Source organism: Bubalus kerabau, chromosome 6, assembly GCF_029407905.1.
Source record: "Bubalus kerabau isolate K-KA32 ecotype Philippines breed swamp buffalo chromosome 6, PCC_UOA_SB_1v2, whole genome shotgun sequence".
Taxonomy (NCBI): Eukaryota; Metazoa; Chordata; class Mammalia; order Artiodactyla; family Bovidae; genus Bubalus; species Bubalus kerabau.
The window spans coordinates 105288063-105315976 of record NC_073629.1 but is presented as its reverse complement, the minus strand read 5'-3'; the positions used below and the strand labels follow the sequence as shown (position 1 = coordinate 105315976).

The following is a 27914-nucleotide window of genomic DNA, read 5'->3' as shown; positions in this document are numbered from 1 at the left end:
CTATCTCTTCCTCTGCCTGGAGTGTGTAGGTCTGGTCTCCCTCGTCGTCTTCTGCTGTTGCCTAGCAAAGTGGATCTTGGTTGCAGAAATAACCCTGAAATGGAAAGAGGTCAATTGAGCATCTCTGGAGATATAGATCACTTGAGAGTTCCCCATGAGAGGCAGCGGTCATAGGGTCTGGATTCCTTATTCATGGCCAGGAGGTCAGAGGGTAGTCACACCCGACCCTGAAAACAAGGTCTGAACCTCAAGGAGAGGCCGGGGCAGGTTAGAAGCTTTTCTGCCCACAAGGAGCTTTGACAAAATTGATGTTCAACATCAAGTGCCACCAGGGTGACTGGGCGGCCAAGAGTAGCCCCGTGGCTCTCCCCTGATTGCCCTCTCACTTCCACACCTCTATCCCTGCGGCTCCTCAGGCTGTTGACCTTCCACTCACCCCATACTCTGTGCCCTAAAATTCCCATTCTTCAAGGTTCAGCTCCAGATATGTATGGATCCTAGCAGTCCTTTGAATCTGGCTGAGACCCTGGTGGGGGCTCTGCCGTCATCTAGGTGGCCTCCCTCTGGTTTAAGGCGTTCTAGCCTGGGAACTGGGAGGCTGGTTCCCAGCTTTGGGAACTTGGGCAAGGGTCTCAACCTCTCTGAACCCCTTTCTTGGTCTGTAAAATAAACACAGGCCTGAACTGGTGTGAGGCTGAGTACAGACTGGCAAAAACACTCTTTGCTGATTATGGAATGCCAAGTACTTGCAAAGTCTTACCTTGAAGTTTTTCATCTTAAGACATTTCCTGGGTTTCCCTAGTGGCTCAGATGATAAAGAATCTGCCTGCAATGCGGGGCACCCAGGTTTGATCCCTGGGTTGGGAAGATTTTCTGGAGAAAGGAATGGCTACCCACTCCAGTATTCTTGCCTGGAGAATTCCATGGTGAGCTACAGTCCATGGGGTTGCAAAGAGTCAGACACGACTGAGTGACTAACACTTTCATTTTATTATTATTTTTTTAAGACAGTTCCTCAGTATATCCTGGGTCCTGCCTAGCCGGCCATCCTGTCTTTTTGCCTATGTTTCTGCCTCCTCACAGAGATGTGGACCCTTGAGGGGCTAGGCTGCACCCCGGCCCTGGGCAGCCCTGAGGAACCCTCAGGGACAGAGGTTGGGGATGGCTAAAACCTTCAGAGCTCCCGTAGGGCCTGGGCTTTCTTGGGGCTCTTCATGTATGTCAACTGCTCTAACAACAAGCCCGTGAGATGGATAGCAGCGGTGTCCCTGCCTCACAGACAGGAACCAGAAGCACAGAGAAGTTCAGTGAGCAGACCAAGGTCACAAAGCTTGCTCGTGGCAGGGCTGGGACTTTCTAGCTCAGATGCTGCCCCTTCAGCCACCCTGCCACGTGACTGGCTATAGGTTTCTGTTCTCAAGTCAGTTTGGTTGGACAAACGTTCATGGGCACCTCCTGGATGCCAAGCCTTGAGCTGAGCCGTGTTGTAGCTACCAGGGAGACAGTCCAGTCTGGGACCCAGGGAGGGAACAGGCTGGGTAGCATCCGTTTGGACCCCAGCATGTGGGAGATGCTTGATTCAGACACAGCCTGAATGAACACCTGGGAACCTTCCACAGTCACAAGCCTTGAAACCCTCAATAAAAGTCCACTTCCAGGCCTGGCAGTAACAAAGAGCATAGTGGTTAAGAACACAGGCTATTGAGTCAGCCAGATGCTGTAGCTTGCTGTGTGACCTTGGGTAAACACCTCTACCTGTCTGAGCTGCTATTGGCTGCCCCGTAAGGACCCAAGGCGTCATATGGAGAATAAGGGAAATGTGCAAGGCATACAGAAGGCATTCAATCAGTGTAGGGGCCCCTCACCTCAGCCGCTGGAGGAGCTCTCCTGCCGTGGCCTGCGTCTTGTCATCCTGGAACGCAGCTGCAGGGGACCCGCTGCCTGGGACTGCTGCCGCATCAGTCCTGAGTGAACAGCATTAGGGCCCAAGTGAGGGGCTGTCCAGGGCCCCCAGGCCGCCTGGCTGCAGGCCCAGCCCAGCCCCCCGCCCCGACCCGCCCTCAGGAGCAGATCCATTTCCACCCTGTGCACCTGGCACCCTTCTTTTCCCAGGTGGGGTGGGGCCTGAGGAAAACTGAGCCACTGGGAATGCGTTCTCAGCCTCAGAAAGAGGCAGTGGGGTGGCTGGCCTTCCCAGAGTCTGGCCACTTGCAGCCAAGCAGAGCCCTCGGCAGGGAAACTGAGGCAGGGCTGCAGCCACAGCTGAGGTCTCAGGGGAGGCATTTCCCATAGGCCGTCATGGGAGCGGGAGGTAGGGGAGGGTGAAGTCACTGTCTGCTTTCCCAACGCTCCGTGTGGAGGGAGGGAGGTCCAGAGGGCTGAAAGACTGGCAAAGGCGCTTTGTGACAGCTTGGGGACGGTGCCATGGCCTCCCAACTCGAGCTACTGCTTCTCCACTGAGAAAGTTCCAGAGTTCCCTGAGCCCCAGCGACTAAGGCGGAAGGCCCAGCTCTCGTCTGACTGGCTGTGTAGCCTGACAGGACAAGTCCTGTTTCCTCTCTGGACCTGTGCTGCCTCAGCTGTCACCTGGGGAGGATTCGTCCTGCCCATGAGTGGGGACGCAATGGTCTCAGAAGCCCCCAGAGCTGGGGGTAGTGGCAGGGGGGAAGACTCAAGGGTGACTGGCTCCCTGCAAGAAGGGAGGCTGCCCCACAGCCCAGGGCAGCTTCTGGACCCCCAGGACCCTGCTCCCCTGGCCCCTCCTCCACCATTTAGCCATGCCTCTGCTGGCCTCCTGGACACCCTGGAGAAGGGAATGGCAATTCACTCCAGTATTCTTGCCTGGAGAATCCCATAGACAGAGGAGCCTGGCAGGCTACAGTCCATGGGGGTCACAAACAGTCGGGCATGACCTAGGGACTAACGGTCCACCACTGCTGGCCTTCCAGACACCCTGCCCTCCAGAGCAGGTCCAGGCCAGCAGTCACCTCTGGCCCCTTGCAGGCTGGGTGCCCACTTACCAGGGCCTTTGATGGCAGAAGGTGGCACAGGCGGGGTCCCTGGCACTGTAGCACTCACAGCGTCTTGGCAGAGAGCGGCGCCAGCGTCTTGGCGGGTTTCCCAGGCCGTAAGGAGCTGTCTGTCTGTGGGCGGGCCGCCAGCAAGGTAGTGGTGTAGGGTGGAGAGAGACAGAGAGAGGATTAGATAAACCAGGACCATTGGCAAGCTGGGACTGTCCACACTGCACACTGGGATAGCCATCCATGCCACCAGGGTGGCAGCAAAAGTAACCAGCTCCTGCCCTCAAGAATTCCCACTGCAGCTTCCTCCTTACATGCCAGGGAGCCTCGGGCAAGACCCTTACCCTCTCGGGCCTCTGTTCCCTCCCAATTGCCCTGGTCCTGCTCAGTAAGACGCTCAGCATGGGAGGGAAGGGTGGAAGCTGTCCTCCCTGCCCCTCTCACTCCCAGACAGCAATTTGAGCTGACGGAGTCAGGCTGGTCCCCCTGTTCTCAAAGAAGACCCCTAGCTAGTCTGGAAGGAAGAGAGAGAGTGCCCTCTCACAGAAGTGAACACTCAGGCTCACAGCTCAGCTGCCTCCATCCGGTCACCACTTGCCTGGAAGGGTGACCCAAGTGTTTCTTAGAGTTTTGACTTTAAAATGGTGAGTGTGCCTGGCCTGCACGTGTGCGTGTGTGTGCATAGGTATGTTAGATTGGCTGAGATCGATTTCAGATTCAGTCTGACTGAGGCGGGCCAGGTGAAGGGCAGGGCCCCGTGGCCGGTTGGACCAGCACCACGGACGCCCAAGCTAATTTTAGACGGTGTGGTTGGAGCTGCAGAGACTCCAGGTAGACCCAGCACGCAGGGACTGGCAGGGTTCCCGCCCTGAGCCAGTGTTTGGATGCGGATTAGCTCCACACACGCTTACGTGCCGGGATTCTCTTGTCTTTTGCAATTTGGAGAAGAAAAAAAAAATACAAACACACAGAGAAACTTCAACTTGAAGTATGCAGTGGCCCGGAGGCGGTGCGGGTGCAGACAGAGCAGACAGCACTGGGACCCCACCCCGGCTCCGCCAGGTGACACGGGGCAGGTTTTTTGTCTGTCATTTGGGGACAGCAGCTGTCCCTGCTTCACTGGGGAGGATGGGGGTGCGTTCACGAGGTGATAACGCACCAGCAGTGCTTGGCATAGGGCCTGGCGCAGTCAAGACATGGGTGCTGTCATTAATCATATTATTCTTGGAAGATTATACAGAGGCAGCATGGCAGAGCCACTGTGCGCTCTGGCATCTGCAGACCTAGGCTGGAGCCTCCTACCTACCGCTTACTCTTCCTGTGTGACCTTGGAAAAGGCACCTAACTTCTCTGAGCCTCAGTACCCTGATCTGGAAAATGGAGCCAACACTTTCTGACCAGGCTTTTTGTGAGGATTTTCATGAGACAGCCCTCTGTCTTGCTCAGGCAGCCCCCACGTGAGAATTGAAGCAATAGCTGATTGCTATTGTTGTTAGCCCCAGACTCCAAGAGAGAGCTGCAGTGTGCCAGGGCTTCCCCAGCATGCCAGCATCCCCCACCCCTGCCCCCTGCAACCCCTCTTGGATCCCTCCAGTAGCTCACCCGGGAGTGTTCACCCAGATAATGTCCAGGTGGCAAAAGTAGACGCACTCCTTGTCGAGCCAGGAGCTGCAGGAGCAGCGTCGAGTCCGCAGGTGGGAGCCTCGGGCCCGGGGCAAGGGCGCTGGTTGCTCTGGGATGGGGGTGGTAGCGGCCTGGCTCTTGCCTGCATGCACAGGAGGGAGAGAAAAGTGGAGAGGTGGGTCAGGGCGCCTGACACAGCTGGGATGGGGGACCCGCCGGGCTCCTCCTCTTGCATAATCGAGGAAGTTGGCAGTCTCAGGGTTCAGGAGCCCTGGGCCAGCCTGGGGAAGCCCCAGCAGCTCTGGGTTGGAAGGACCGGTGGCTGCCCTGGGACGGCAGCACCTCTAATAGCACAGCCTCCTGCAGCCCCCAAGCTGCCTAACTCCTGCCCCTGAAGGCCCCCGGCTGGCTTAGGGGGCACAGAGCCCCAGCAGGAGACACAGACAAGCAGCCTCGGGGCTGCTGCAGCTGCTGAGCCCGTGGGGGGTGCTCACCTTCGTGCAGGGCCACGAGCAGGGCTAGAGCGATGGAGCACAAGGCGGTGGGCATCGCGACCACGGTGGTGAGGCGTGCTCAGGCTGGGCTGGAGTGTGGAGTGTGCCTGCTGCCAGCGTCCTGCTGCCAAGCTGAGCGACAGCTCCTTGCCTCGGTGCCCTGGCTGCCTCTTATAACACCAGGCATGGCTCCGCCCCTGCCCGTCCAGCCCTGCACCGGTGGGCAGGGAGCCAGGGACACCGCCTCCTCCCAGGGCGCCTGGCCCGCCCCAGCCTCTGCGGTAGGGAGGAGGGCAGGATGAGGGAGGAAAAAGGGGGGAGGATGCTCCCTCTGAGCCTGGAGCACCTCCTGGAGTCCTGAGGCTCCCCTGCTGTCCCCAGGGACCCCTTTCAGTCCCACTGGACCCCCTCAAGTCATCCTCCAAATGCTGCGAGCCCCTCCCCACTCTCCATGGGTCTTGCCCAGAGCTCAGAGTTGGGAGGGAGAGGTCCCATGGGCAAAACCCTCCCTTTCCTTGGAGGAGACCCTGCTTTCCTGTCTGCCTACTGCCAACCAGGTGGAGGGTGTCCCTTCTGCTGTGTGGGAGGTAAATGACCTACTCAAGGCTGTGCGGACTTGAGAGAGTCAGAGCCGTCTCTGGGCCTGCTTTCCTCAGGGAAGGACACAGTTCACCCCTGACCACTGACCAGCCTGGAGCTGCCTCCTCCCCACCTCCCCCAGGAAGTGCCCTTCTTCCCTTCTTCTTAACCTATGTGGCCCACAGATTTCCTTGATGCTAAGAAGGGGCCTTCAGAGCCCTTACCAGAAAGGTGGCTTGTGGGTATGTACACCAAAAGCCCCTGGGAAGACCTCCCATCTTGACCAGGACAGGATGTCTTGGCTCACCTCTGCGACTTTCTGCAAAAAAGGCAGAGTGATGGAGGGGCTCCCTGGGGGCCAGCATCCTGCTCCTCCCCCTCGGCTGGCTCAGAGTCCCTCCTTCTCAGGGATCCTGTCTCCAGGCACAAGAGGAAAGGCCCTCTCATTTCTTGGAACTCCCAGAACCCGTGCTCTCTCTCATGCCTGACTCATGACATTGGGCTTATCTCCCCAACAATCTTGAGGTCCAGAGCTCCAGAGAAGGCCGGCCCTGGAGCCTGTCTGGCACACAGTAGGAGACTCTGAGTGAGTGCTGTCCGAGGGAGGGGGCGGTGAATGAATGAAGGCCTGGATTTGAAATAGAGAAATTCAGGAACCCACTAAAGCCCAAGTTTTTGCTCCTGTGTTCAGTTGGGATTTTATCATTAGACATTTAGGAAGGGAGAAATAGATGACGGTGAAGAAACAGCTCTGTTCCTTCCCAGGGCATGTTCGTGTGTGTGCGCATGTGTGTGTGTGATCCCTGTAGAGCAGAGCAGAATCAAGGAGGGAGATGCCAGTTAGCATCCCCTTTCTTCCCTCCGACTGGCTCAGGCTGCAGTGGAAGCAGGAAAAACATTTCAGAGCACAAGTGTGTGTGCAGGGCACCAACATCCTCTCTCCTTCACAACCTCACACACAGCTGTTCTCATCTGGGTACCAGCTCCACTGCTGCCCAGGAGAAAACAGAGACTGACCAGAGGCCAGCTGGGTCAAGGTCACACAGCTGGTGTACGCAGGAGCCCACAGCGGAACTTGGGTCTTGTTCTCCCCAGTAAACCACAGTGACTCCCCGTCCAGTGCTCACACCCTCCCCCGTGTGGTGCCTCTCTAAGAATTTAGAAGAGTTATTTCTGGAATGAGGTGAGCAATGCTTTCAGTCATTTCTATGAGGCTCCGGGAGAATATAAATACGGAATTAAGCAAGGTTAGGGTTGTGGTGGCGGTGGTGGAGTGGGGAGAAAGAGGATTCAAACTACTGAACTGTGAAGAGATGACAGAGGAAAAGCAGGTCAGCGGGGAGAAGGAGGGGGTCGGGGAAGGGATGCAAATAAACAGGGAGGCTGATAAAGACAGGTAGGGAGAGAGAGAGAATAAGGAAGCAGAGCGCAGCGAGAAGGAAAGAGCTCGGATTTGAGAAAGTAAAAAAGACCATTGGAGTGAGAGTGAAGGTTCTAACCTGTCTAATCTTTACATAAATGCAAAGTGCCTGCTCAGGACAATAGGCAACCAGAGGCTCCGAGTCTGGGAAACATGATAGAAGAATTAACGAGACCAGGAGACAGGATCCCTCTCTGCTGTGAAAGGAGGATGACGACAGGACAGGGGCCACCGCCCGGCCTCACAGGGTCAGCTCGGGAGGCTGTGCCCAACTCCAGTTTCCCTCCTTCCCTGCCCGCTGCTCCAGCCGGCCGAGCAGGGCTCCTGTGAAATGGAGACGCTGGACCTGGGAACCTGAGCGAGCCCCGGTCTTAGCGGCTGAAAGTGTTCCGGGAACAGCACCACCTCTCTGGCAAGATTGGTTTCCAGGTAGAGAAAATCAAGCCGAGTTAAAAACAGCAGTTTTCTTTATTCCCTCTTCCCTTGCCTTTGACATGATCATGGTTTGTCTGCACAAGCCAACTGTTCCAATACACACATGAATTGCCTTTAGTTCCTGGCCCGTGGGCTTCACAGATGGCTCAGTGGTAAAGAATCCGCCTGCCAATGCAGGAGACATGGGTTCAATCCCTGGTTTGGGAAGATCTCCTGGAGAAGGAAATGGCAACCCACTCCTGTATTCTTACCTGGAGAATCCCATGGACAGAGGAGCCTGGCGGGCTTCAGTCCATGGGGTCACAAAAGAGTTGGACATGACTTAGCAACTAAGCAACAACAAGAACAACAAGAATATCCACCCTAGGTCTCTAAGCCTGGGCCCCGACAGTCACCTCTGTGCCTCTTGGCTGACCTGGCTGCATGGACCTTCAACCTCTTTGCTCTGGCTCCTACTGACTGCCCCCGCCAGCTGCTCTGCTGCACTGCCTCAACCCCACCTGGCCCCGCTCCCTGCCTGGGCTGGTAAAGGCTGCAGACTGAGGCACAGGGATTCACGGGAGGTCACCGTGTCAGAAGCTGGAGGAGTTGTTTTGCACACAAAATAATTTGGTCCACTTATGCTTGGCACCAGCCTAATCCAAGAAGCAGAGATTTGTGGGGAGGGCGGGCTGGCAGAAGAGGACAGTTGGGGTGTATTTTTGGGTGAAGAAATACACCATGCTAGGAACTGCCTTCTAGAAATTCTCTCTGGTTTTCACTCCCATTGGGCAGATGAGATAACTGAGGTCCAAGAGGAGGAGTAACTTGCTCAAGACAGTGATGGGCTGGACACACTCTCTGGGCTACTAATCCAGACTCACCCTTCCCTGCACACCAGTGTAGTTCCCAGGAGTCCAAGCTGAGCCCCCCTAGGTCCCTTTGAGAAGGGCTGTCAGGAAGGATCCCACTGGCAGGGAGGCAGGGACATTGGGATGGGCCTAGGCCACCTTCCTAGGGACCCCAAAGCTCCTTTGATCACCCCTGTACTAATGATAAATTTGGTCCCATCGAATAGCTGTCCAGTGGCATGGGATGGAGGATGTACAGGAGTGAGGATTAAACATCCTTCTGATGATGTCCAACAGGGCAGAAACGGGCTGGAGCAGCTACCTGATGTTGCAGCAGTGGGCAGCTTTGTCCCCAGCTTTGCTATTCATGCTGTGTGGCCTTGGGCAAGTCCTGTCCCTTCCTTGGCTTTCCTGGACAGCTTTCCTCTCTTCCCATCCACTGTGAGGGGCCTGCTCAGCTCAGATAGCCTATGACAGGCAGAATCAACCTGCCTTGAGTTTCCAGCTCCCAAAATGCAAGCTCTGCAGACTCTGTGACTTCATTGCTATCACTCCTGCTCCCAGCCTGGAACCCTTTGCTCTTTCACTTTCTGGAAAACCAGCCACTTCCCTGTTGTCACCTGGCCCCACCAGGTTTCAGGAAGCTCTCTTGTTTGCAGCCCCAATGGAAGGGACACAGAGTCTCAGTCGCAGGCACATACCGTGCAGGCAGCATAACAGAGCGAGCAGCTGGGCAGATAGGGCTGACCAGGGGGGATGTCTGGACCCTGCAAGGAATGGGGGTCTGGGGAGGGTTTGGCCTCGGCGCCAGCCTGAATTGGGGATTTCGGGACTGAGGGAGCTTAGAGATTCCCATAATGACCTGTTCCCAAGTTATGTCCTCAGGGCTACAGGTCAGGACTGCCCCCACTCAAGCCTAGGGCCACTCAGACTCAGGGCCTCTTTCTGGTGGGTGGTCTGGGCCTCCTGCCATCGGCCACAGCTCACCCTGAGCCAGCAGGGCCTGCCACCACCCACGGCATCGTCCCCACGCTGGGTCTCTGCAAGAGTAGCCTCGGTCCTGTGGGACCAGCTCTCCTGGTCTTTGCGGCTTCCCTGGGAGGACACCCCCTTCTAAATTCTCCTCCTCCCTACAGCTCAGCCCATTGGAAAGATTTGTAGCTCCCACACAAACCACTTTTAAAGGGATAATTCATGTGCCCAGTCTGCTATTAACCTAAGGGTAATCAGGACAGGGTCAGCGAGGCCCATGGAACTGCTGGAATTGCAGCCAAAACCAGACACTGTTCAGTCAAGGCACACTTGTCAAGAAGAATGTCAGTCCCACTGAACATTTTGAAATAAGGAAACTAATCCAGGGACTGAGCATTCAAGATGGAGGTCTCTAGACTTGAAGTTTTGGACTTTTCTTCAAAGTTCTAAGGGCGCAGTTCTGCACTTGGATACACATGCGTTTAATATATTCTGAGCTCTATGTTAGGTGGTTACATACGTTATGCTCATTAATTGTCATAACCTACCTAAGGGGTAGGTACTATAATTCGTTACTATTTTATAAATGGGGAAACTGAGGCTCATGCCTTGTCCAATGTCAGACAGCTAGGAAGTGGCAGAGCCAAGGCTGGAAGGCAGATCTACGTAACTCCAAAGCCCTAATCCCAAGCCCTGGGTGTCCCCTTGCTGAGCCTATTCTTATCCTGAGATGAATAACAAACAGGACACCTCAATTACTCCTTGACAAGTACAGCGTATGGGGAGCTTCTGGCAGCAACGCTTCTGCAGAGGTCACCTCCTTTGCTCCTAACCAGGCAGAGAACTCTGCAGGCTGGAGGAAGTGGGAAGCCTAGGAACACACCTGCATCCACAGAGGGGCGTCACTCCCACAGCAAAAACACCTCACGTTGCCTATGCCTGTGAGGCCACTGACTGAGGACTAGTCTCAGCCATTATGTAGGCATGGGCAGTCCATACTTCTTTCACTGGATACCCACAACAGACCTGGGATTCATGCTGGGCTCATGACTCTCACTTGATAGGTGAGGTCTTTCCAGACAAGATTCTCACTCTACAGCTAAAGAAGTGAATTCTTCAGGGTCACACTATGAACAAGAGGCAGGACTGGAACTTTCCCCTTATATTCATCTGCTGTGGGACCAGGAACCTAGATCACACATTCAATGATTCCCACTCCCAACCCCCACAATCTATTCACCTACTCATCCATTCATCCCTCCCTCCATCCATCCATTCAACCTCCCATGTCCACAGCCATCCATCCACCCTTCTATTGATCCATCCATTTATCCATTATCTGACATTTTATCCATCCTTCCATCCATATATCTATACAACCAATCTCTCACCCTTCCATCCTCCATCATGACAGATGTGGTTAGAGAGATTGGAAAGGTCAAAGAGCTTTGAGAGGCATGTTAAATTTGTCCTGGAAATATCTGGTTATTTCTGGGGGAGAGGTGTCTCTCCCCCCAAATTATGAACTCACTGAGACACAGTCTTCTTTGCAATCCCAACCCCAGGGCCTAGCACACAGGCCTGGACACATGGTCCAGGCCCAAGGCTGGAGTGAATATACAAGATGACTTAATCTCATCAAACAAAACTGCCCTTGCAGGGACACCGCTTAAGATGAAGAAGACTTATGTCCCCTTTTCTGCCTGATAACATCTTCAAAATGCTCTAATGATGAAGGCTTGGACATAATTTCTAAAAGCAAAAGACAGGCAGCCAGAGAGGGAAAGTCCCTTGGCCTACACCTAGATGAGGAAACTGAGGTCCAGGGAGAAGGAACAGCCCACCAGAGATCCTGGAGATCCAGAATGCCTGGATTCTCATCTCTGAGGCCCCTGCACTTGGAGGGGCTGGAACCCCAGCTTTCTCCTCCCTCCACTACCACCAGCCAAGACACGCAGCTGGTGGTTTTGCAGAGTCACACCCACCGTGTTGCCTAGAACCCATACTTTCCAGGGCGCACCCAGCACCTCACCAGGCGGCTGTCTTCCCTCTGGGAAGGGGTGAGCCACCCGGAGGCTGGGCCATGCAGAAATACAGTATTTCATTCTTCATTTAACAGCTATCCCCAAGTGCCTAGTTGCCTCTGACATCAGGCTGGTGAGGTCCGGGGTTCCCACTGTGACTCTAGGCCTACATTCCTGAGCAGAGGTGTGCCCAGGATACCTCCTTGCCTCGAGGCTTTGGCCCTGCCCGCCCAGCTCCTGGGAATCCTGAGCCATGACAGACTCAGAAGAGGCCTCGCTGGGCTCTGGCAGGCAGGAGGGCGGCCAGGAGCTAAAGCCACTGCCTGGGGTGGCCTCAGGGTGTGGGGGTGAGTCAGGGGCCAGCCCACCCCTGGAATCTCTGAGGCTCTGCTGCTCTGGCTGCTAGCTTCAAAGCCCTGTGACTCAGACTCCAATCCTCCGCTTACCCCCAGTGCCCAGCACTGTGTCAGGCCCTACGGAGCTCAGGGCAGGGGCAGCCAGTCTGTGCTTTCATTTTGCTGCTCACCAACCTTGGGACCAAGGGTATAGCACTGTTTAATTTTCCTGAGTATCAGAGGTCACATCCATCCAAGACTCCTAAGAAGAAAAGTCCTACCTCATAGCTGCGAGGAGGCTTTGTGGCAGAGCTCGTGGAAGCTTTGGCCCATTGCCTGGCACAGGAGTTTCTTTCAGCAGGCCTCTGCTATCCCTTCCTCCCTCACCTCAGGCTGCAGGGTGTGTGTGGGCCTCTTGGTGTGGACACACTCCTGCAAAAGAGTGATGTGTGCATATGTGTGTTGGGGGGATGTAGTAGAAACTGTGTGAATCTGTACACCATGTGCCAGCTGCACCACGAGCATCCCTTCCACTGCCCTGGGTCACACAGTCCCTCCAAGTGCTCAAGGCCAGCCTGGCTTGCTCCACTCACCCACATTTGCCTTGGCACAGTACCCGACGCCACAACAGACACGAGGGGTATTGAGACTTGGGTCAATGTTGCCTTCCTATGAAAACCAGGCTTCTGGAGTCAGGACCTGGCCTGGTGTCAGTGTGAAGCATCTTGTTCAGTCCAAATGCCCACCTGGCATAAGGCCTGCTCGGGACCTGACTTGGACCTATCATTCCTTCCTTTTCCCAGAGGCTTGTTTCCTGAATACACTGCACACTTTCTCGCCTCCCAACTTCTGTGCAAGGTGGGCCTCTCCTCCTCCTTCCATTCTTACTTGATTTATTTTGCCCAACTTCAAGGTCCATCACAAAGGTTGCCTCCCCCAGATGGGTGCGTGCATGCTCAGTCATGTGTGATTCTTTGTGACTCCATGGACCAGCCTTCCCAACTCCATCCAAGACATGAGATCTAACTCATCTCTGAACACCCACAATATTCTCATCCATAGCCACCTCTGCAGATGGCACTAGGGGTATAAAGAATTTGCCTGCCAATGCAGGTGACATAGAGATGCAGGTTTGATTCCCTGGGTCAGGAAGATCCCCTGGAGGAGGGCATGGTAACCCACTCTAGTATTCTTGCCTGGAGAATCCCATGGACAGAGGAGCCTGGCAGGCTACAGTTCACGGTGTCACAAAGAATCGGACACGACTGAATCGACTTAGCACACATGCACATAACCACCTCTGGCTAGGCTTTATTTTACGTCTCTGAGGGCTGGCTAGTAGCTAAGGGCTCTGGTTCTGGTGTCAGACCCCTTCTTCCCCATCACATATGCCCTTTCTTCCTTTTTTGAGCTCCAGTTTGCTCATCTGTAAAATGGGTATAATCACAGTAACATGGCTGTGTAAGGATTTAATAAGGAAGAGCTCCATCGGTGGTAGCCATCATTATTACTGACTATAACTATTTATGGGCTTCCCTGGTGGCTCAGAGGTTAAAGCATCTGCCTGGAATGCTGGAGACCTGGGTTCGATCCCTGGGTCGGGAAGATCCCCTGGAGAAGGAAACGGTAACCCACTCCAGTATTCTTGCCTGGAGAGTCCCATGGACGGAGAAGCCTGGTAGGCTACAGTCCATGGGGTTGCAAAAAGTCAGACACAACTAAGCGACTTCACTTTCACTTTCATCACTATTTACGGAGCCTGGTCACACTCTTGCTCTCACTTCATCTTTGCAGCATAACCCTTTGAGGCGTGTCAAGGCGTCTGCTTTCAGATGCGACTTCAGATTCTGAGAAGTTAGAGAGCTTGACGTGTAATGGTTGGGGTTTGAATTCAGGTCTGTTTGACGCCAGGGTCAGTGTTATTTCTATCCCCTCACCCTTCATGTATGTGACCTCCCCCAGCCTCTGTTCCCTCATTCAGATCACATGCTCAACACATCACCCGTTGAACTGGAAATGAGGAGATCACAGAAGTTTTCTCCTGGGTCCACTCCTCTTCTACTGGCGCCATGGCCCAAGGAGCTGCCTCTCGAGCATTACGGGGGAAGATAGAGACAAAGATAAAGAGTGTCCAGTGTGCGGACAAGCTCTGAGACTCTCCCAGAGTGCTCTCTGAGACTGGGAGGTGAGGGCATCCCCAGTCCAGGGATGCAGCTCCCAGGCTGCGAAGAGGGGGGACATGGAGGTGCAGGCTTGGGCTCAGCTTCCAGCTGGGTGGCTGCAGACAAGCCCCTTCCCTTGTCTGAGCATCAGCTTTGTCCTCTGTAAAGTGAAGTGCTTCTTGGGTGGCCTGGAAACTGTGAAGCCAGCCCCAGCCAGAAAGACTCTTCAGAGAGCCTTCTGGACCCACTGAGGGAAGTGGGGTGGTCAACCTGCAGAGGGGATGCTGGAGCTTTCCAACCTGGGAAGCCCTTCCCTGGTGCTACTCCATCATCTAGCGAAGAGCCAGACCATTGCTCTCCATCTCCCCATCAGTCATTAAAACCATCCTGGGATTACTTAACGCCTGGCACTTTTTTTTTTTTTTTAATTGGGGTGTAATTGCTTTACAATGTTATGCTAGTTTCTGCTGTACAATGAAGTGAATCAGCTATATGTATACATATATCCCCTCTTCCTTGGATCTCCCTCTGCCTGCCCCCTCCATCCCACCATCTAGGTCACCACAGAGCACTGAGCTGAGCTCCCTGTGCTATATAGCAGCTTCCCACGAGCTAAGTGTTATACACATGTCACTTTAAGATTTAATTACAGCTACTGTTTATCCACATAAATATTTACTCATGTTTGGTCCCTGTGTGCCAGACACAGCTTGACCTTTTTCATGTCTTATCACATTTAGTCACCACAGCAGGAGGGCTCTCTTCTTCTCATTCCCATTTTGCAGGTAAGGACCCTGAGGCTGAGAGAGGCAAAGTGGCTTACGTGAGGCCATACCACCATTTGAATCTAGAGCCACCTGCATTTTTAAGCAGGATCCTGGCCTCGGTGATGCTGTAGGAAATCTTCATGGGATGCAGCTGGTTTTACTGTTGCCCTCCTTCAAATGGAGGTACCTTGTACAAGGTCACCCATCTAACAAGGAAGGAGCTGGGATTTGAGCCCAGGTCAGTCTGAGCCCTGGGCCTGAGGCCTCGATCTCAATTCTAGATTTTCCTATCAAGGCCAGAGAGTCCCTGAAAGTAGGTTCTGGGGATGGACCTCAGGGCCGAAGTCTGGGGACAGCAGGAAAAGTGCCCCCACCCCTCAGCCTGGCTCCTGGGCTGTAGGGAGCGGAACCCTGGAAGCCTGGGGGAGGGGAGTAGTCTGTTTATGCGGTGAGCATTGTGCCAGGTGGTGAGGTGAGCAGTGACTCAGGGTGGGAGGCCCTGAGAGGGTGGGCAGGCAGCGGGAGCAGCCCTGGTCAGGCCAGACCATTGCTAGAGTTCCCTGGAGAAGGAGGTTTGGGGAAGGCAGGGCTGAGTCACAGCAGCGAGAGCCAACAGGGAGCGGGGATGGCCCAATGACCTCATGCTTCCATCTGAGCCTGGCAAGGAGCGTCGCGCCCAGGTGGGCCTGGTAGGTCCATTCTGGTAGGATGGGTACCCTTCCTCTTTGGCCCACCCATAGCCAGGGGGTGTCTGTGAAACCAGAGGGCTGCCCTGCAGGTTCCCTGAAGCCTGGTGTTGCTGGAACCCCGAACCCCTACCATCCTGGGGAAGCAGCTGTTCTAGGGCACAGAGCAGAGGTATGGGAGACTGAGCCTCCAGCCACCACTGTGCTGTGTGACCAGGCCAAGCAATTCCAGCTCTCTGAGCTTTGACTTCCTTCTCTGTCTTACATTCATGTGAAGATCTCATAAGTTGGTGACTGTTGTCCAAGCCCTGGTACAGAGCTGGTGTCCTAGGGTGTAGGAGAAGAGCGTTAGTAGCTCATTCATGTCCAACTCTTGCAATTCCATGGATTGTAGCTCACCAGGCTCCTCTGTCCATGGAATTTTCCAGGCAAGAATACTGGAGTGAGTAGCCATTTCCTTCTCCAGGGGATCTTGAACCCAGGTCTCCTGTGTTGCAGGCCAATTCTTTACCCTCTGAGCCACCAGGGAGGGAAAGAGAGAGGCAGCCGTCACCAGCCAGGAGGCCACAGGAGAATGGAGGATTGCAGTAGGTGGGCCCTGAAGACCCTGGCAGGGTCATATGCCTGTGTCCTGGCTGTTGACTGTGCTGTTTTAGGTGAGGGTCTTTTGATCTCTGGGCCTCATTTTTCTTATGCGTCAGATAAAAATAATAACTCCAGACTCTAGGGAGGATACTGCGAGTTCCACCACCTGGAGAAGGCAATGGAACCCCATTCCAGGACTCTTGCCTGGAAAATCCCATAGACGGAGGAGCCTGGTGGGCTGCAGTCCATGGGGTCTCGAAGAGTCGGATACGACTGAGTGACTTCCCTTTCACTTTTCACTTTCATGCATTGGAGAAGGAAATGGCAACCCACTCCAGTGTTCTTGCCTGGAGGATCCCAGGGATGGTGGAGGCTGGTGGGCTGCCATCTATGGGGTCGCACAGAGTCGGACACGACTGAAGCGACTTAGCAGCAGCAGCAGGTCAGTATCAAGGAGGGAGAGAACAGGAGCCATCCCTCTGGGGCCCAAAGCAGTGGGAGAGTCCCCCCACTAAGCACCTGGAAGACACACCGGGAGCCTTTTGAGGTCACTGCCTGCCCCCCACCCCAGAACTCCCCAAGGCTGGTCCAGAGAGGGTGACTCTTGCCAAGGTCACACAGAAGCCATTTGAATAGATCCACCATTCAAGGGGAGGGGGCCTTTATCTTCCCAGATAAGAGGCCCTGAAAGGGCCTGGAAGGCCTTGTGGCCTCAGATTTGGGTGACGCCTGGGGGTAGGAGGAGAGGGCCAGAGCTGGGCTGGCTCAGGCTGACCATAAAGCACCCACTTCTCCCAGTGCCTCAGCCTGAGTCAGCCCGGGCTGCGGCTGCTTCTGAGTTCATCGCCTGCCTGCCGGCCTGCTGCCCAGCCTTGGAGGCACCCCCCACCCCAGGCACAAGGCAGGTCCGTAATAATGACTCGGTGATAATGACAGCCATGTGGGGAGCTGTGCCCATGCACCAAGCATTCTCTCTGCCTTCATTCATTTGATCTTCCAAACAGGCCTGGGAAGTGGGTAAGGCAAGGCCTGGGAATGAAGAAGTTCAGAGAAGCTACAGAAGTTGCCCAAGGCCACACAGCCAGGAGCAGAAGAGATGGGACTTCAGGCGCCTTTGCTGTGCCTTTTGCCATCATGCAGTAGACAGGCTGAGCCTGCTCGGCAAGACCTGGGCTGGGTCTGTGGGTCTCTGTCCCAGTTGGGATTGGGGGGGAGGGCCCTTGAAGGCATGTTCTTGGAATATGGACCCGGGAGGGTCTGTGGGATAAGGGCCAGCGTGTGTTCTGTGTCAGTCTTTGTGTTGGCCAAAGAGGGAGGACAAAGAGCTACAGGACCCCAGAGGAATGAGTGCCTGCCTCTTCCTGAAAGGTCAGGATGGTTTTCCAGCAGAAGAGGCATCCAAAAGAGGCTCTGAAGGTGGAGAAGGCATTCCAGGCAAGAGGTATGGTGTGGGGAAAGGCTGGGAGGCCTAGAAGAGCATGGCACGTGCTAGGTAGGAGCTGGAGCAAAGAGTGTGAAGGACCCAGGGATGAAAGGAGCTTGGAGGCCAGTGTACAGGCCTTGCGCACCCAGCCCGAGCTGACCTCTTCCTGAGTTTAAAGTGGAGTCATTTCCTGGCTTCCCAGGTGGTGCAGTGGTAGAGAATCCTCCTGTTGATGCAGGAGATTCAGGAGCCATGGGTTCGATCTCTGGAATGGGAAGACACCCTGGAGCAGGAAATGGCATCCCGCTCCAGTATTCTTACCTGGAAAGTTCTATGGACAGAGGAGCCTGATTGGCTACGTATAGTCCATGGGGTTGCAGAGTCGGACACAATTGAGCGACTGAGCTCACAGAGTGGAGTCCTGTGCATCTGTGCCGTGGTGGCCCAGACCCGCCAGGACCCAGACCAGGCCTGGCTTGGGGGCTGGTGGTGGTGGGGGTGCTGAATTCCTTCTAGGGCCTTCTCTGGACTATCAGACAAGCCTCAGATGGGGGACACTACAACCTGGGTAAGAGCTGAGAACAAAGCCACCTGGTGGCCACCTCATTCCTACAAACTCAGGGCAAGCCTCTGACCCTGACACAGGACAGATCCAAAGAACTCCACCTTCTCTGAAATCAGGCTGTTGGGGGAGAGAGGCCAGGCTGGCAGAGGGAACATGGCAAGGCCCCTCCTGCTCCCTCACTTTCCCAAAAAGTACAGGCAACTTCGTGCTCCCCAGACCCCTGGGGAGGACCAGACGAGTATGGCTTGGCCTGGCTGGTGACCCCAGGCAGAGCTCGTCCCCTCTCTGTACTTTGGTATTGGCCTAGATGACTAAAGGTGGTTTGAAGGCTTGTTGAACCAAATCTACCTTTTCTTCCACAGATCACACTTGAACCTTCAGTGTAATTTCCCTGACAATCCCTTGAGGGCATCCTTCACAGTCACCCCACCTTACAGGTGAGGGATTAGAGGTTTAGTGAGGTGAAGTGAGGGACCAGGCTCAACCACCAAGGGTCAGGGCACAGTGAGAACACCTGCTGGGCACCAGACATTTCAATCCGCATTTTAGCATATAGGGGATACATGCAGATTCTGGAACCTTACAATTCATATTTAAATCCTAGCTCTGCAGCTGGCTAGCACTTGTGCCTGGGTGAATGCTCAGTCGTGTCCAATTCTTTGCGATCCCATGGACTGTAGCCCACCAGACGCTCTGTCCATGGAGTCTCCAGGCAAGAATACTGGAGTGGGTTGCCATGCTCTCCTCCAGAGGATCCTCCCCACTCAGAAACTGAACTCATGTCTCCTGCCTCTCCTACACTGTGGGCAGATTCTTTACCACTGAGCCACCAGGGAAGCCCACTAGCACCTGACCTCAAGCAAATCAGTGTCTGTGCCTTAGTTTCCCTACCTGTGAAATGATGATGATAACTATATTTCCTTACGGGGTTGGTGTAAGAATATGGGAAAAGAACTCATATCAAACGCTTAAAATGGTAACTGGCACATCCCCATTTTGCAGATGAGGAAACTGAGGCTCAAAGACAAGCAGTGCCTGCATCTATGCCTTATCCCCAGCCTGCCACCTGTGCCTGATCACGAGCCCTCCCCCATGGGGTGGCCCTGGCTATCCCAGGGACCGGCATGCTCCCCAGTGCCTCTTGCTTTCCTGCCTGTTTCGGGAAATCCTGGGACTGGGGGCTCCTGGAGAGTGCGGAGCAGGTGAGTGAGCAGAGGACCCCAGGCTGCCATGTCTGGCCCGCCCCCGCCTCCCGACCAATTTTGGGCAAAGCAGCCGCTGTGGCTCTACGTGCAGGCGATGAGTCAGCGTGCAAGAATGTGCAGGACGCTTTGTTCTCTGCTCTGCCGACTCTGAGAAGGAACGTGCTGGGGCCCGGGTGTGGTGGGCCTGACATCACCGATCGGGCAGCGCCGCCACGTGCCGCTGGGGACTCAGGTCTTAGCTGCCCTGCTGGGGACCCCAGGAGACCTCAGGGAGGCCAGCCCCCTTCCCAAGTCTCAGCGGCTCTGACTCTAAAAGGCCCTGGCAGCCCGAGCTCCCTGTGTGGGTCACAGGACAGCAAGCCCTGGGGGCAGGGCTGGTGGATGGGATGAGAGGCCGCTTAGCCACAGCGAGACCCCCAGGGTCCCCTGGGGACACTACGTGGGGTCCAGGGCCTGATCTCTCCATGAAGCTGGTATGGGAGAAGTCCTGCCTCCTTGTGTGCCTCCCCCAAGTCACTGCCCTTCTCTGGACCGCAGGTCTGTCCAGCTGACAAGTGGGGTGATGCTGGCTTCTTGGTTCGTTTTCCTCCCCTGAGTCTCGTGCTGGACAAGGAGGTCTCAAGTCCAGCTGTGCCTTGGGAAGGAGTGCAGAGGCCTAGAGAAGTCTCTGGAAACTTTGGGCGGAGGGGAGGCGCCTGAGAGGCTTTTTGTGCCAGCTCATGCTTTGATCTAAGTTCGATGCCGTCGGATGATGAGAACAGCCTTGAGTGGAAGGCATTGCTGTTTGAAGAACCAGAGGCGCAGAGAAGTGCAGTCATCTGCCCCGGGGGCAGTGTACCTGGGTCCCTGTTCTTCCGGAGAGTTGGAGGGCAGGCTCGGCTCCCCAGGGCAGCCCTGGGGAGTGTAGCGTGACGCCTTGAGGCTACGCATCTGGTTGTCCCCGGAAGCAGCGGTGGTGGCCAGTCAGAATGCTCTGCCCTGTGTGGCCTTGGGCATGTCACTTGCCTCCGGGTCCTCCCATGACAGCACTGTCATTTTCCCATTTTTGCTCCCCAGCAAGCAAATAAATGGCCAGGTCTGTAAACAGAACCTGCAGGGGGCAGGCAGTGTGGCCAGTGGAGTATAGGGAAGGTCCCCAGATGGACTTTTCTCAAGCACTGACTCCCTTCTTCCTTCCCTCATCCATGAGGTCCTGAGCACCAGGGCCTAGCATGCTCCTCCCCAGCAGTTCCACCCAGCGAATAGCTAGAGCTGGAGGGTGAGGGACGTAGTTGGCTCGGGGGCCTTTCACAGGAGGCCACCACTTGTCACCCTGGCCTCAGAGACTCAGGAACTGGAGGCAGGTCTCCGCTGGCAGCCCCTCTCCCTGCTCAGTCTCTTCTGGAACTCTTTGGTCTCTGTCCCTCTTAGGCCATGTTTTCTGTATGAAGATGGAGAATGACCTCTCTCCACCCCAGGGCTGAACTTGCAGAGGCCATGTCCCACCTTCGTGCCTGCCATTTCTTGGAACCCTGACATGTTCCCCAGCTTCAGCTGGTCCCCAGGGATGGGTGCTGCCAGAAGACGCCAAATGCCTGGATGGCTCTCAGCCTCCCCCTGCCATCTCTATGTAGCTGTGACCTGGGAGAGCCCTCTCTGCCACCTGGGCTGGGCTGCCCCTGCATGTGGGACAGTGGCTTTCATGTGCTAGCAGTGTTTCAGCCTCATTTGCAAATCTCTCCTCCAGGGTGTGAGATGTGCCCCTTGACAGAGGCCGCGTGGCCCAGTGGTTACGTACTGGTAACTGGAGTCAGCCAGCTAGGGCATCTGGGTAGGTGACGCCGCCTCTACCCCTCAGATTCCCATCTGTACATGGGAGCAGAGGCCCTTTTGTAAGCACTCAGGGAGCTGCTAGATGCAAGTGCCTTACCTAACATACACTGGCTGCTGAGTCAGTATGAGTCCTGCCTGAAGAGTTCTAGTGACTTCCACATTGTCTCCGTCATCTCTGACTTGAGCCAATGATGACAGTATGGGCCTAGAGGCTGTCATACAGAGTGAAGTCAGAAAAACAAATATTGCATATTAACATATGTGTGTGGAATCTGAAAATAATGGTGTAGGTGATCTCATCTATAAAACGGAAATAGAGACACAGATGTAGAGAACAAATGTATGGACACCAAAAGGGGAAAGAGTAGGGGATGAATTGGGAGATTGGGATTGATGTATATACACTATTGATACTATGTATAAAATAGATAACTAATGTAGAGTACATCATGAGAAACGCTGGGCTGGAAGAAGCACAAGCTGGAATCAAGATTGCTGGGAGAAATATCAATAACCTCAGATATGCAGATGACACCACCCTTATGGCAGAAAGTGAAGAAGAACTAAAGAGCCTCTCGATGAAAGTGAAAGAAGAAAGTGGAAAAAGTTGGCTTAAAGCTCAACATTCAGAAAACTAAGATCATGGCATCCAGTCCCATCACTTCATGGCAAATAGATGGGGAAACAGCAGAAACAGTGTCAGACTTTATTCTTCTGGGCTCTAAAATCACTGCAGATGGTGACTGGCAGCCATGAAATTAAAAGATGCTTACTTCTTGGAAGGAAAGTTATGACCAACCTAGATAGCATATTGAAAAGCAGAGCCATTACTTTGCCAACAAAGGTCCGTCTAATCCAGGCTATGGTTTTTCCAGTAGTCACATATGGATGTGAGATTTGGACTGTGAAGAAGGCTGAGCGCCAAAGAATTGATGCTTTTGAACTGTGGTGTTGGAGAAGACTCTTGAGAGTCCCTTGGACTACAAGGAGATCCAACCCAGTCCATCCTAAAGGAGATCAGTCCTGAGCGTTCATTGGAGGGACTGATGTTGAAGCTGAGACTCCAATACTTTGGCCACCTGATGAGAAGAACTGACTCGTTGGAAAAGACCCTGATGTTGGGAAAGATTGAAGGCAGGAGGAGAAGGGGATGACAGAGGAGGAGATGGTTGGATGGTATCACTGACTCAATGAACATGAGTTTGAGTAGACTCCAGGAGTTGGTGATGGACAGGGAGGCCTAGCATGCTGCAGTCCATGGGGTCGCAAAGAGTTGGACATGACTGAGTGACTGAACTGAACTGAACTGAATGAGAATCTACTCATTAGTAGTAAGGAGTAGGGAGCTCTACTCAGTGCGCTGTGGTGACCTAAATGGGAAGGAAATCCAAAAAAGAGGGGATATATGTATACATATTGCTGATTCACTTTGCTGTACAGAAAAACTAATACAACATTGTAAACCAACTATATGTTAATAAAAATGAGGAAAAAAAAAAACCACTCCTCTTCTGTTGATCTCTGCGGTCATAGATTCTTCTGGGTCATAGATTCTCCCCATAGATACTTCTGTGATCATAGATTCTTCCCCAGTGAGGAAGAAAGACCCTATGCCAAGAATGATCCCTTCCAGCTGAGACCAGGCCACTGCAGCCCAGAGACCCAGTGCTCTGCCAGGCAGCAAGGCTGTGCAGGTAGAGCTGACTGGCTGTCTTGGATGGAGAACGGTGGTCTGTGCAACCCTTTGGCCTCCAAGTCCTAGAGGCTGAGGACATAGGGTGATGAGAGAGGAGACTGGAGCAAGTTAGAGTCTGCACATGCCCCCCCGCACTTCCTGACACCCTAGGGCTCCACCTCGGCCTGGAACGCCTGCCTGGATTCCTGCCCGTGTGGTTTCCCCTGGGCCTCTCCCTCACGTCCGCTGGCAGAGCATCCCCAGCTGTCTGCATTCCTCTGCTGTGAAGACGGCCACCTGAGGGGCGGGCCTGGCTAGGACACCCCTGACTGTGGCAGCGTGCGTGCTGGTGAGGTGTGCAGGGACACACCTGTGGGCACCAGCCTCTCCGAGCTCGCACATAGCTGTGTGTCCATATATGCATGCATGTGTGTGTGCAGGAACGTGGAGAAGGGGCCTGTGTGGATCTGCACGAGTGCATGAAGAGTACAGGGGGAACTTGCGGATCTCTGATGGCCCCAGGGACCCAAGGGCAGGAACACGAGCTCATGCATGATGTAGGGGCTGGTGAGTGTTTCCCATAACTGAGAACCCGTGCATGTGTGAGGGTCTTGCACCCAGAGGGCCATGCACCTGTCCTGGGCTCAGCTCATAGCCACTGAGAGAAACTGGAGGAAACAAGAGAGGGGCTCAGGATGAGCTCAAGCACAGAGAGTCCATTTGCCTGGCTGAGCTGAGAGTTTCACACTTGTTCCCCCGTTTAACCCTCACACCAGTCCCAGGAGGGATAAAAGTGGATTTTGAGGCTTGGAGAGGGCCAGTTACTTGCCCAAGGTCACACAGTCTGTAAGTGGTGGCAAAGTGAAAGTCACTCAGTTTTGTCCAACTCCTACAGTCTATGAAACTCCGCAGGCCAGAATACTGGAGTGGGTAGCCTTTTCCTTCTCCAGGGGGTCTTCCCAACCCAGGGATCGAACCCATGTCTCCCACATTGCAGGCAAATTCTTTACCAGCTGAGCCACAAGGGAAACCCATAAGTGGGAGCCAACCTTCAAATCCATGTCTGCCTGACTCTTGAAGCTTTCAGGCAGAGCAGGGGGCTGCTGCAGGGGTCACAGAGCAGGAGAGACCAATGCACTGTACAGCTCAGGGCTGAGCTCCTCCCTCGGAGGGCAGTAGACTTGGAGACGCCCACCCATGCCTCTTGCGCCCAGGCCCCCACCTGCCCCAGTGGCTGCATCATCATAAACATGCATGTGGAGTCATTGCTCTGTGTCAGGCCCTGGGTAAGTGCTTTGTACTAATCCCACCTAATCCACCCCAACACTCTGAGAGGTTGGTATTGTTATTAGGCTATTATTATTGTAACGATATGTAAATAATACATGTACGTATATGTGCCTGTGTGCTCAGTCACTAAGTCATTTCCAACTCTTTGTGACCCTATAGACTGTAGCTCGCCAGGCTCCACTGTCCATGGGATTTCCCACTCAAGAATACCGGTGCCTATATGCATGGTAAGTCACTTCAGTCATGCCTGACTCCTTATGACCCTATGGACTATAGCCCACCAGGCTCCTTTGTCCATGGTATTCTCCAGTAAGAATACTGGAGTGGGTTGGCATCCCCTCCTCCAGAGGATCTTCCCCACCCAGGGACCTGAACCCGCATCTCTGTGTCTCCTGCATTGACAGGAGGATTCTTTACCACTAGCACCTCCTGGGAGACCCAAATGTGGGTAGACACACATGTCTACATGTATATATGTATCAATACCTATGTGTATATGCATATATGTACATGTATATACGTATACATATACATGTACATACATATAACATCATACTTGTGTTCAATTCTTTGTGACTCCATCGACTATAGTCTGCTAGGCTCCTCTGTCCACGGGATTTTAGTATTATGGACAGTATTATTTGGGCTTCCCTGGTTGCTCAGTAGTGCTAAAGAACCCACCTGCCAATGCAGGAAACACAAGAGACGTGATACAATCCCTGGGTCAGGAAGATCCCCTGGAGGAGGAAATGGCAACCCACTCCAGTATGCTTGCCCCAGATTTCCATGGACAGAGGAGCCTGGTGGACTACAGTCAAAAGGGTTGCAAAGAGTCAGACACAACTGAGTGACTAAGCACAAGAATACTGGCGTGGGTTGCCATTTCCTTCTCCAGGTAATCTTCCTGACTCAGGGATCGAACCCATGTCTCCTGTATTGGCAGGTAGATTCTTTACCATTGAGCCGCCCAGGGGAGCCCAAATAATACTGTATATATTATTTATTGTATAGAATAACAATTCTTATCATTCTCATATTAGAGATGAGAAAATTGTGGTGCCAACATGTTAAGAAACTTGCCCCAAATCTCATGGCTAAAAATGGTGGAGGGGGATATTGAGCCCAGGCAATTTGGCTCCAGAGTCCCAGTGCTGAAGCCCTACACGTGCGGCTCGGGCCAGCATTTCCTGTGCTTGAGCCTCCAGCTTCATCCCCTTTCTGCTGCGTGGTCTCCAACTCTACCCTACACGCAGGCTCCTGGGCGTTGAGGGCCGGGGGTACCAGGTCCCCACCTCACAAATATGGAAACCGAATCTGGGCTGGTGCAGTGCCTGGGCCTGATAAATTGACTCCCCCAGTGCAGCCCTCGTGTCACCAGCTCCTAACCCGCTGTGGGATGTGAGGCGGGTGCCCTGCTCTCTCTGAGCCTCAGTTTCTGTCCTGCCCCCAGAAGGCAGGCAGGAACGGCTGTCCTGAAGTTTGCAGGCGGGGTGTCCTGGGAACAGGCGGGGCAGGCCTGGCAGCAGACACCGAGGGGGCAGGCGGGTGAAGGTGAGACCGGGCCAGGGCTGAAGTTGAGGTTCGGAGCCGGTTTTCCCAGGCTGTGTCTGAGTAATCCTGTGTCTATATTTATCTCTTCCTTTCTTGGGTGAGCAAACAGAGCCCGATGCCAGCCTGGCCTGCCACCCCCCAGGCCGGCACGTTTCTCTCACCTGCCGGGTGGCCCTGGGGAGTACCGCAGTCTTGGCTTTGAGCTCGACTTGGCCCACGTAGGACACACAAGGATGTTGGAACCCAGTGAACTTTCGTGACAAATCTAATTGACAGTGGTGGCCTGGGACGCTCCGCAGGGGCTGCTGCATGCGTGGGCAACCTGACCAGGGCCTGGGCAATGGCCGTGCACTGGGGGCCTGGCCCTACCCAATTCAGGAACAAAGGGCCCCCTTGGACTTCCCTGATGGTCCAGCGGTTGGCAATCTGCCTGCCAGTGCAGGGGGCACGGGTTCGATCCCTGGTCCGGAAAGATTCTATATGCTGCAGGGCAACCGGGCCCGTGCACCACATCTACTGAAACTCGTGTACTCTAGAGCCTGTGCTCCACAAGAGAAGCCACCACTGTGAGAAGCCCATGCACCACAATGAAGAGTAGCCCCCAGTCGTCACAACCAGAGAAATCCTGTGCACAGCAATGGGGACCCAACACAGCCAAAAACAAAGAAAGAATAAAATGATACATATTTTAAAGAAAGGGTCCTCTTATCTCAGACAATGACTTTCTCGCCTCTATTCACACTTCAGTGTAAATGGCAGCCCCTGGTCCCTCCAGGATCAGAAATTTCTAGAGATCTAGAGTCAGACCACTCTGGGGCTGAATCCTGACACTCTGGTTTCAGACAAATAACCTCTCTGTGACTTGATTTCCTTGCTTGCCAAACAGGGCCAATAGTTTCCACTCCTCGGGGGTCCTGTGAATTCATAACACTCAGGTGTTATGCACTGACAGATGGGATGGGCTCCACTGGGCAGGGGTCACCGGTCCCCACCTGCTTCCACCATCCAAGGCCCAGATCCATGGCAGTGACAGTGGACCCCCAAAAGACCACAAGGGGGGCTGTATGTGCCTGACGCTTACAACGTGCACTTAGAAATGGACGCCCCAATTCTGAGAGGTGCATGCAGCTTCAGACCCTGGATGGGTTAGAGGAGTTGGGACTTGGACCCTGAGAAGACCTCAGAAGGGACCAGATACTCACTGCGCTGAGCCCCGTCTCCACAGTGAATGGGGAAGGATAAGCAGTCAGTCAGGCCAAAGGGATGATGGGAACAGAAGAGCATCTTACAGAGAGATACAGCTCAGCCTGGACCAGATCTGAGCTCCATCCCTGACCCCAGCCAGGATCTCCGATGCCCGGCTCGGTCTTTGCCCCGATTCTGGCCTCTGCCCTGGCAGTGCCACCTTCCTGACCTTGGGGAACCCTGGGCCCAGTGCACGTGCGCTGCAGCCCTGCCTGCTTCCAGGTTGGCTTAGGCAGAGTCCGAGGACGTGCCGGGCTGGCAGGCTCCCGGGCGGGGCGGCTGCCGACGCTGGGGCTGCCCTGTGGTGGCTCGAGATAGGGCTGCAGCAAAGCCTTGTATGGCTCTGGCAGAGTAGCTCAGCGGCAGCACCGATTGGCTGGGCTGGCACTCCTAGCCAGGGTTGCCCGGGCCCCAAACCACGGTAACCAGAGCCTCCGGGAGCTAGTGGATTAGCATGGCTGCCTGCCCACCCGCCTGCCCCCCACCAGGGCTGCTCTTTTCCTTTCCTAAAAAGGCAGATCTGGGCAGGTGAACCTGGGCCTGGGGTAAGGAGGGGTGGGCGGAGTGGTCCAGGTGGCTCTGCTGAGGGTTCGGGAATCCTAGCTCTGGCCTTGGGCCAAGCTCTTCCCGGCTCTGGACATCAACTTTCTCATTTATAAAAGGGGGAGGTTGGTAGCTGGGTCTCTGTAAAGTGGCTGAGGCTGGATGGAATTAAAGGATATGTCTGCTGGGGTCCCCCAACCCAGATTTCAGAACTAAGAGGTAGCCAAGAGGCCCAGATTTCCTTTCCATAGTCCCAACCACTCCCTGAATGTGTGGGCCTGGTTTTAAGTCTCTGCTCTGCCCCTGACCACTGTGGCCTTATGAGCAGCATCACCTGTCCAAGCCCCAGCCTTCCTCCTCTACAAAGTGACAAGGTGATAAGTCTCTCCCTGGGCCAGATGGCAGTGATGAGCCCCATGCAGGGCAGCCCTGGGCTGCTCCCTTCTCAGTCGCCCGCCTCCTTATTTAACTCTTCTTGCTTCCTGTTTCTCCCTGCTCATGCCCATCTCAGGCTGGCCTGCCTTCTGAGGCCATCCTGCCAGCCGTGGTTTGTCCCTGGGAATCTCTAGGAGTAAGCATGGTCTCTAGGTCTTAAGCCTAGAGAGGGTCTAGGCCTAGGGAGAAGGCCCAGCCCTGATGGGGAGTGGCAAGGCTCAGCCCAAACCTTCCTGAG

The 27914-nt window shown here is 54.5% G+C and overlaps 1 protein-coding gene across 1 annotated transcript; it reads right to left on the bottom strand.

Annotated features, from left to right (window-relative positions):
- EDN2 (endothelin 2) lies at positions 1-5195 on the bottom strand. The gene is made up of 5 exons (XM_055587002.1): positions 5138-5195; positions 4623-4785; positions 3021-3143; positions 1866-1964; positions 1-94 (listed from the first exon to the last, which is right to left on the bottom strand). The coding sequence occupies exons 1-5, from the start codon at positions 5190-5192 to the stop codon at positions 1-3; spliced, it is 534 nt and encodes a 177-aa protein (XP_055442977.1). The 5' UTR covers positions 5193-5195.
- Positions 5196-27914: the final 22719 nt, after the last annotated feature.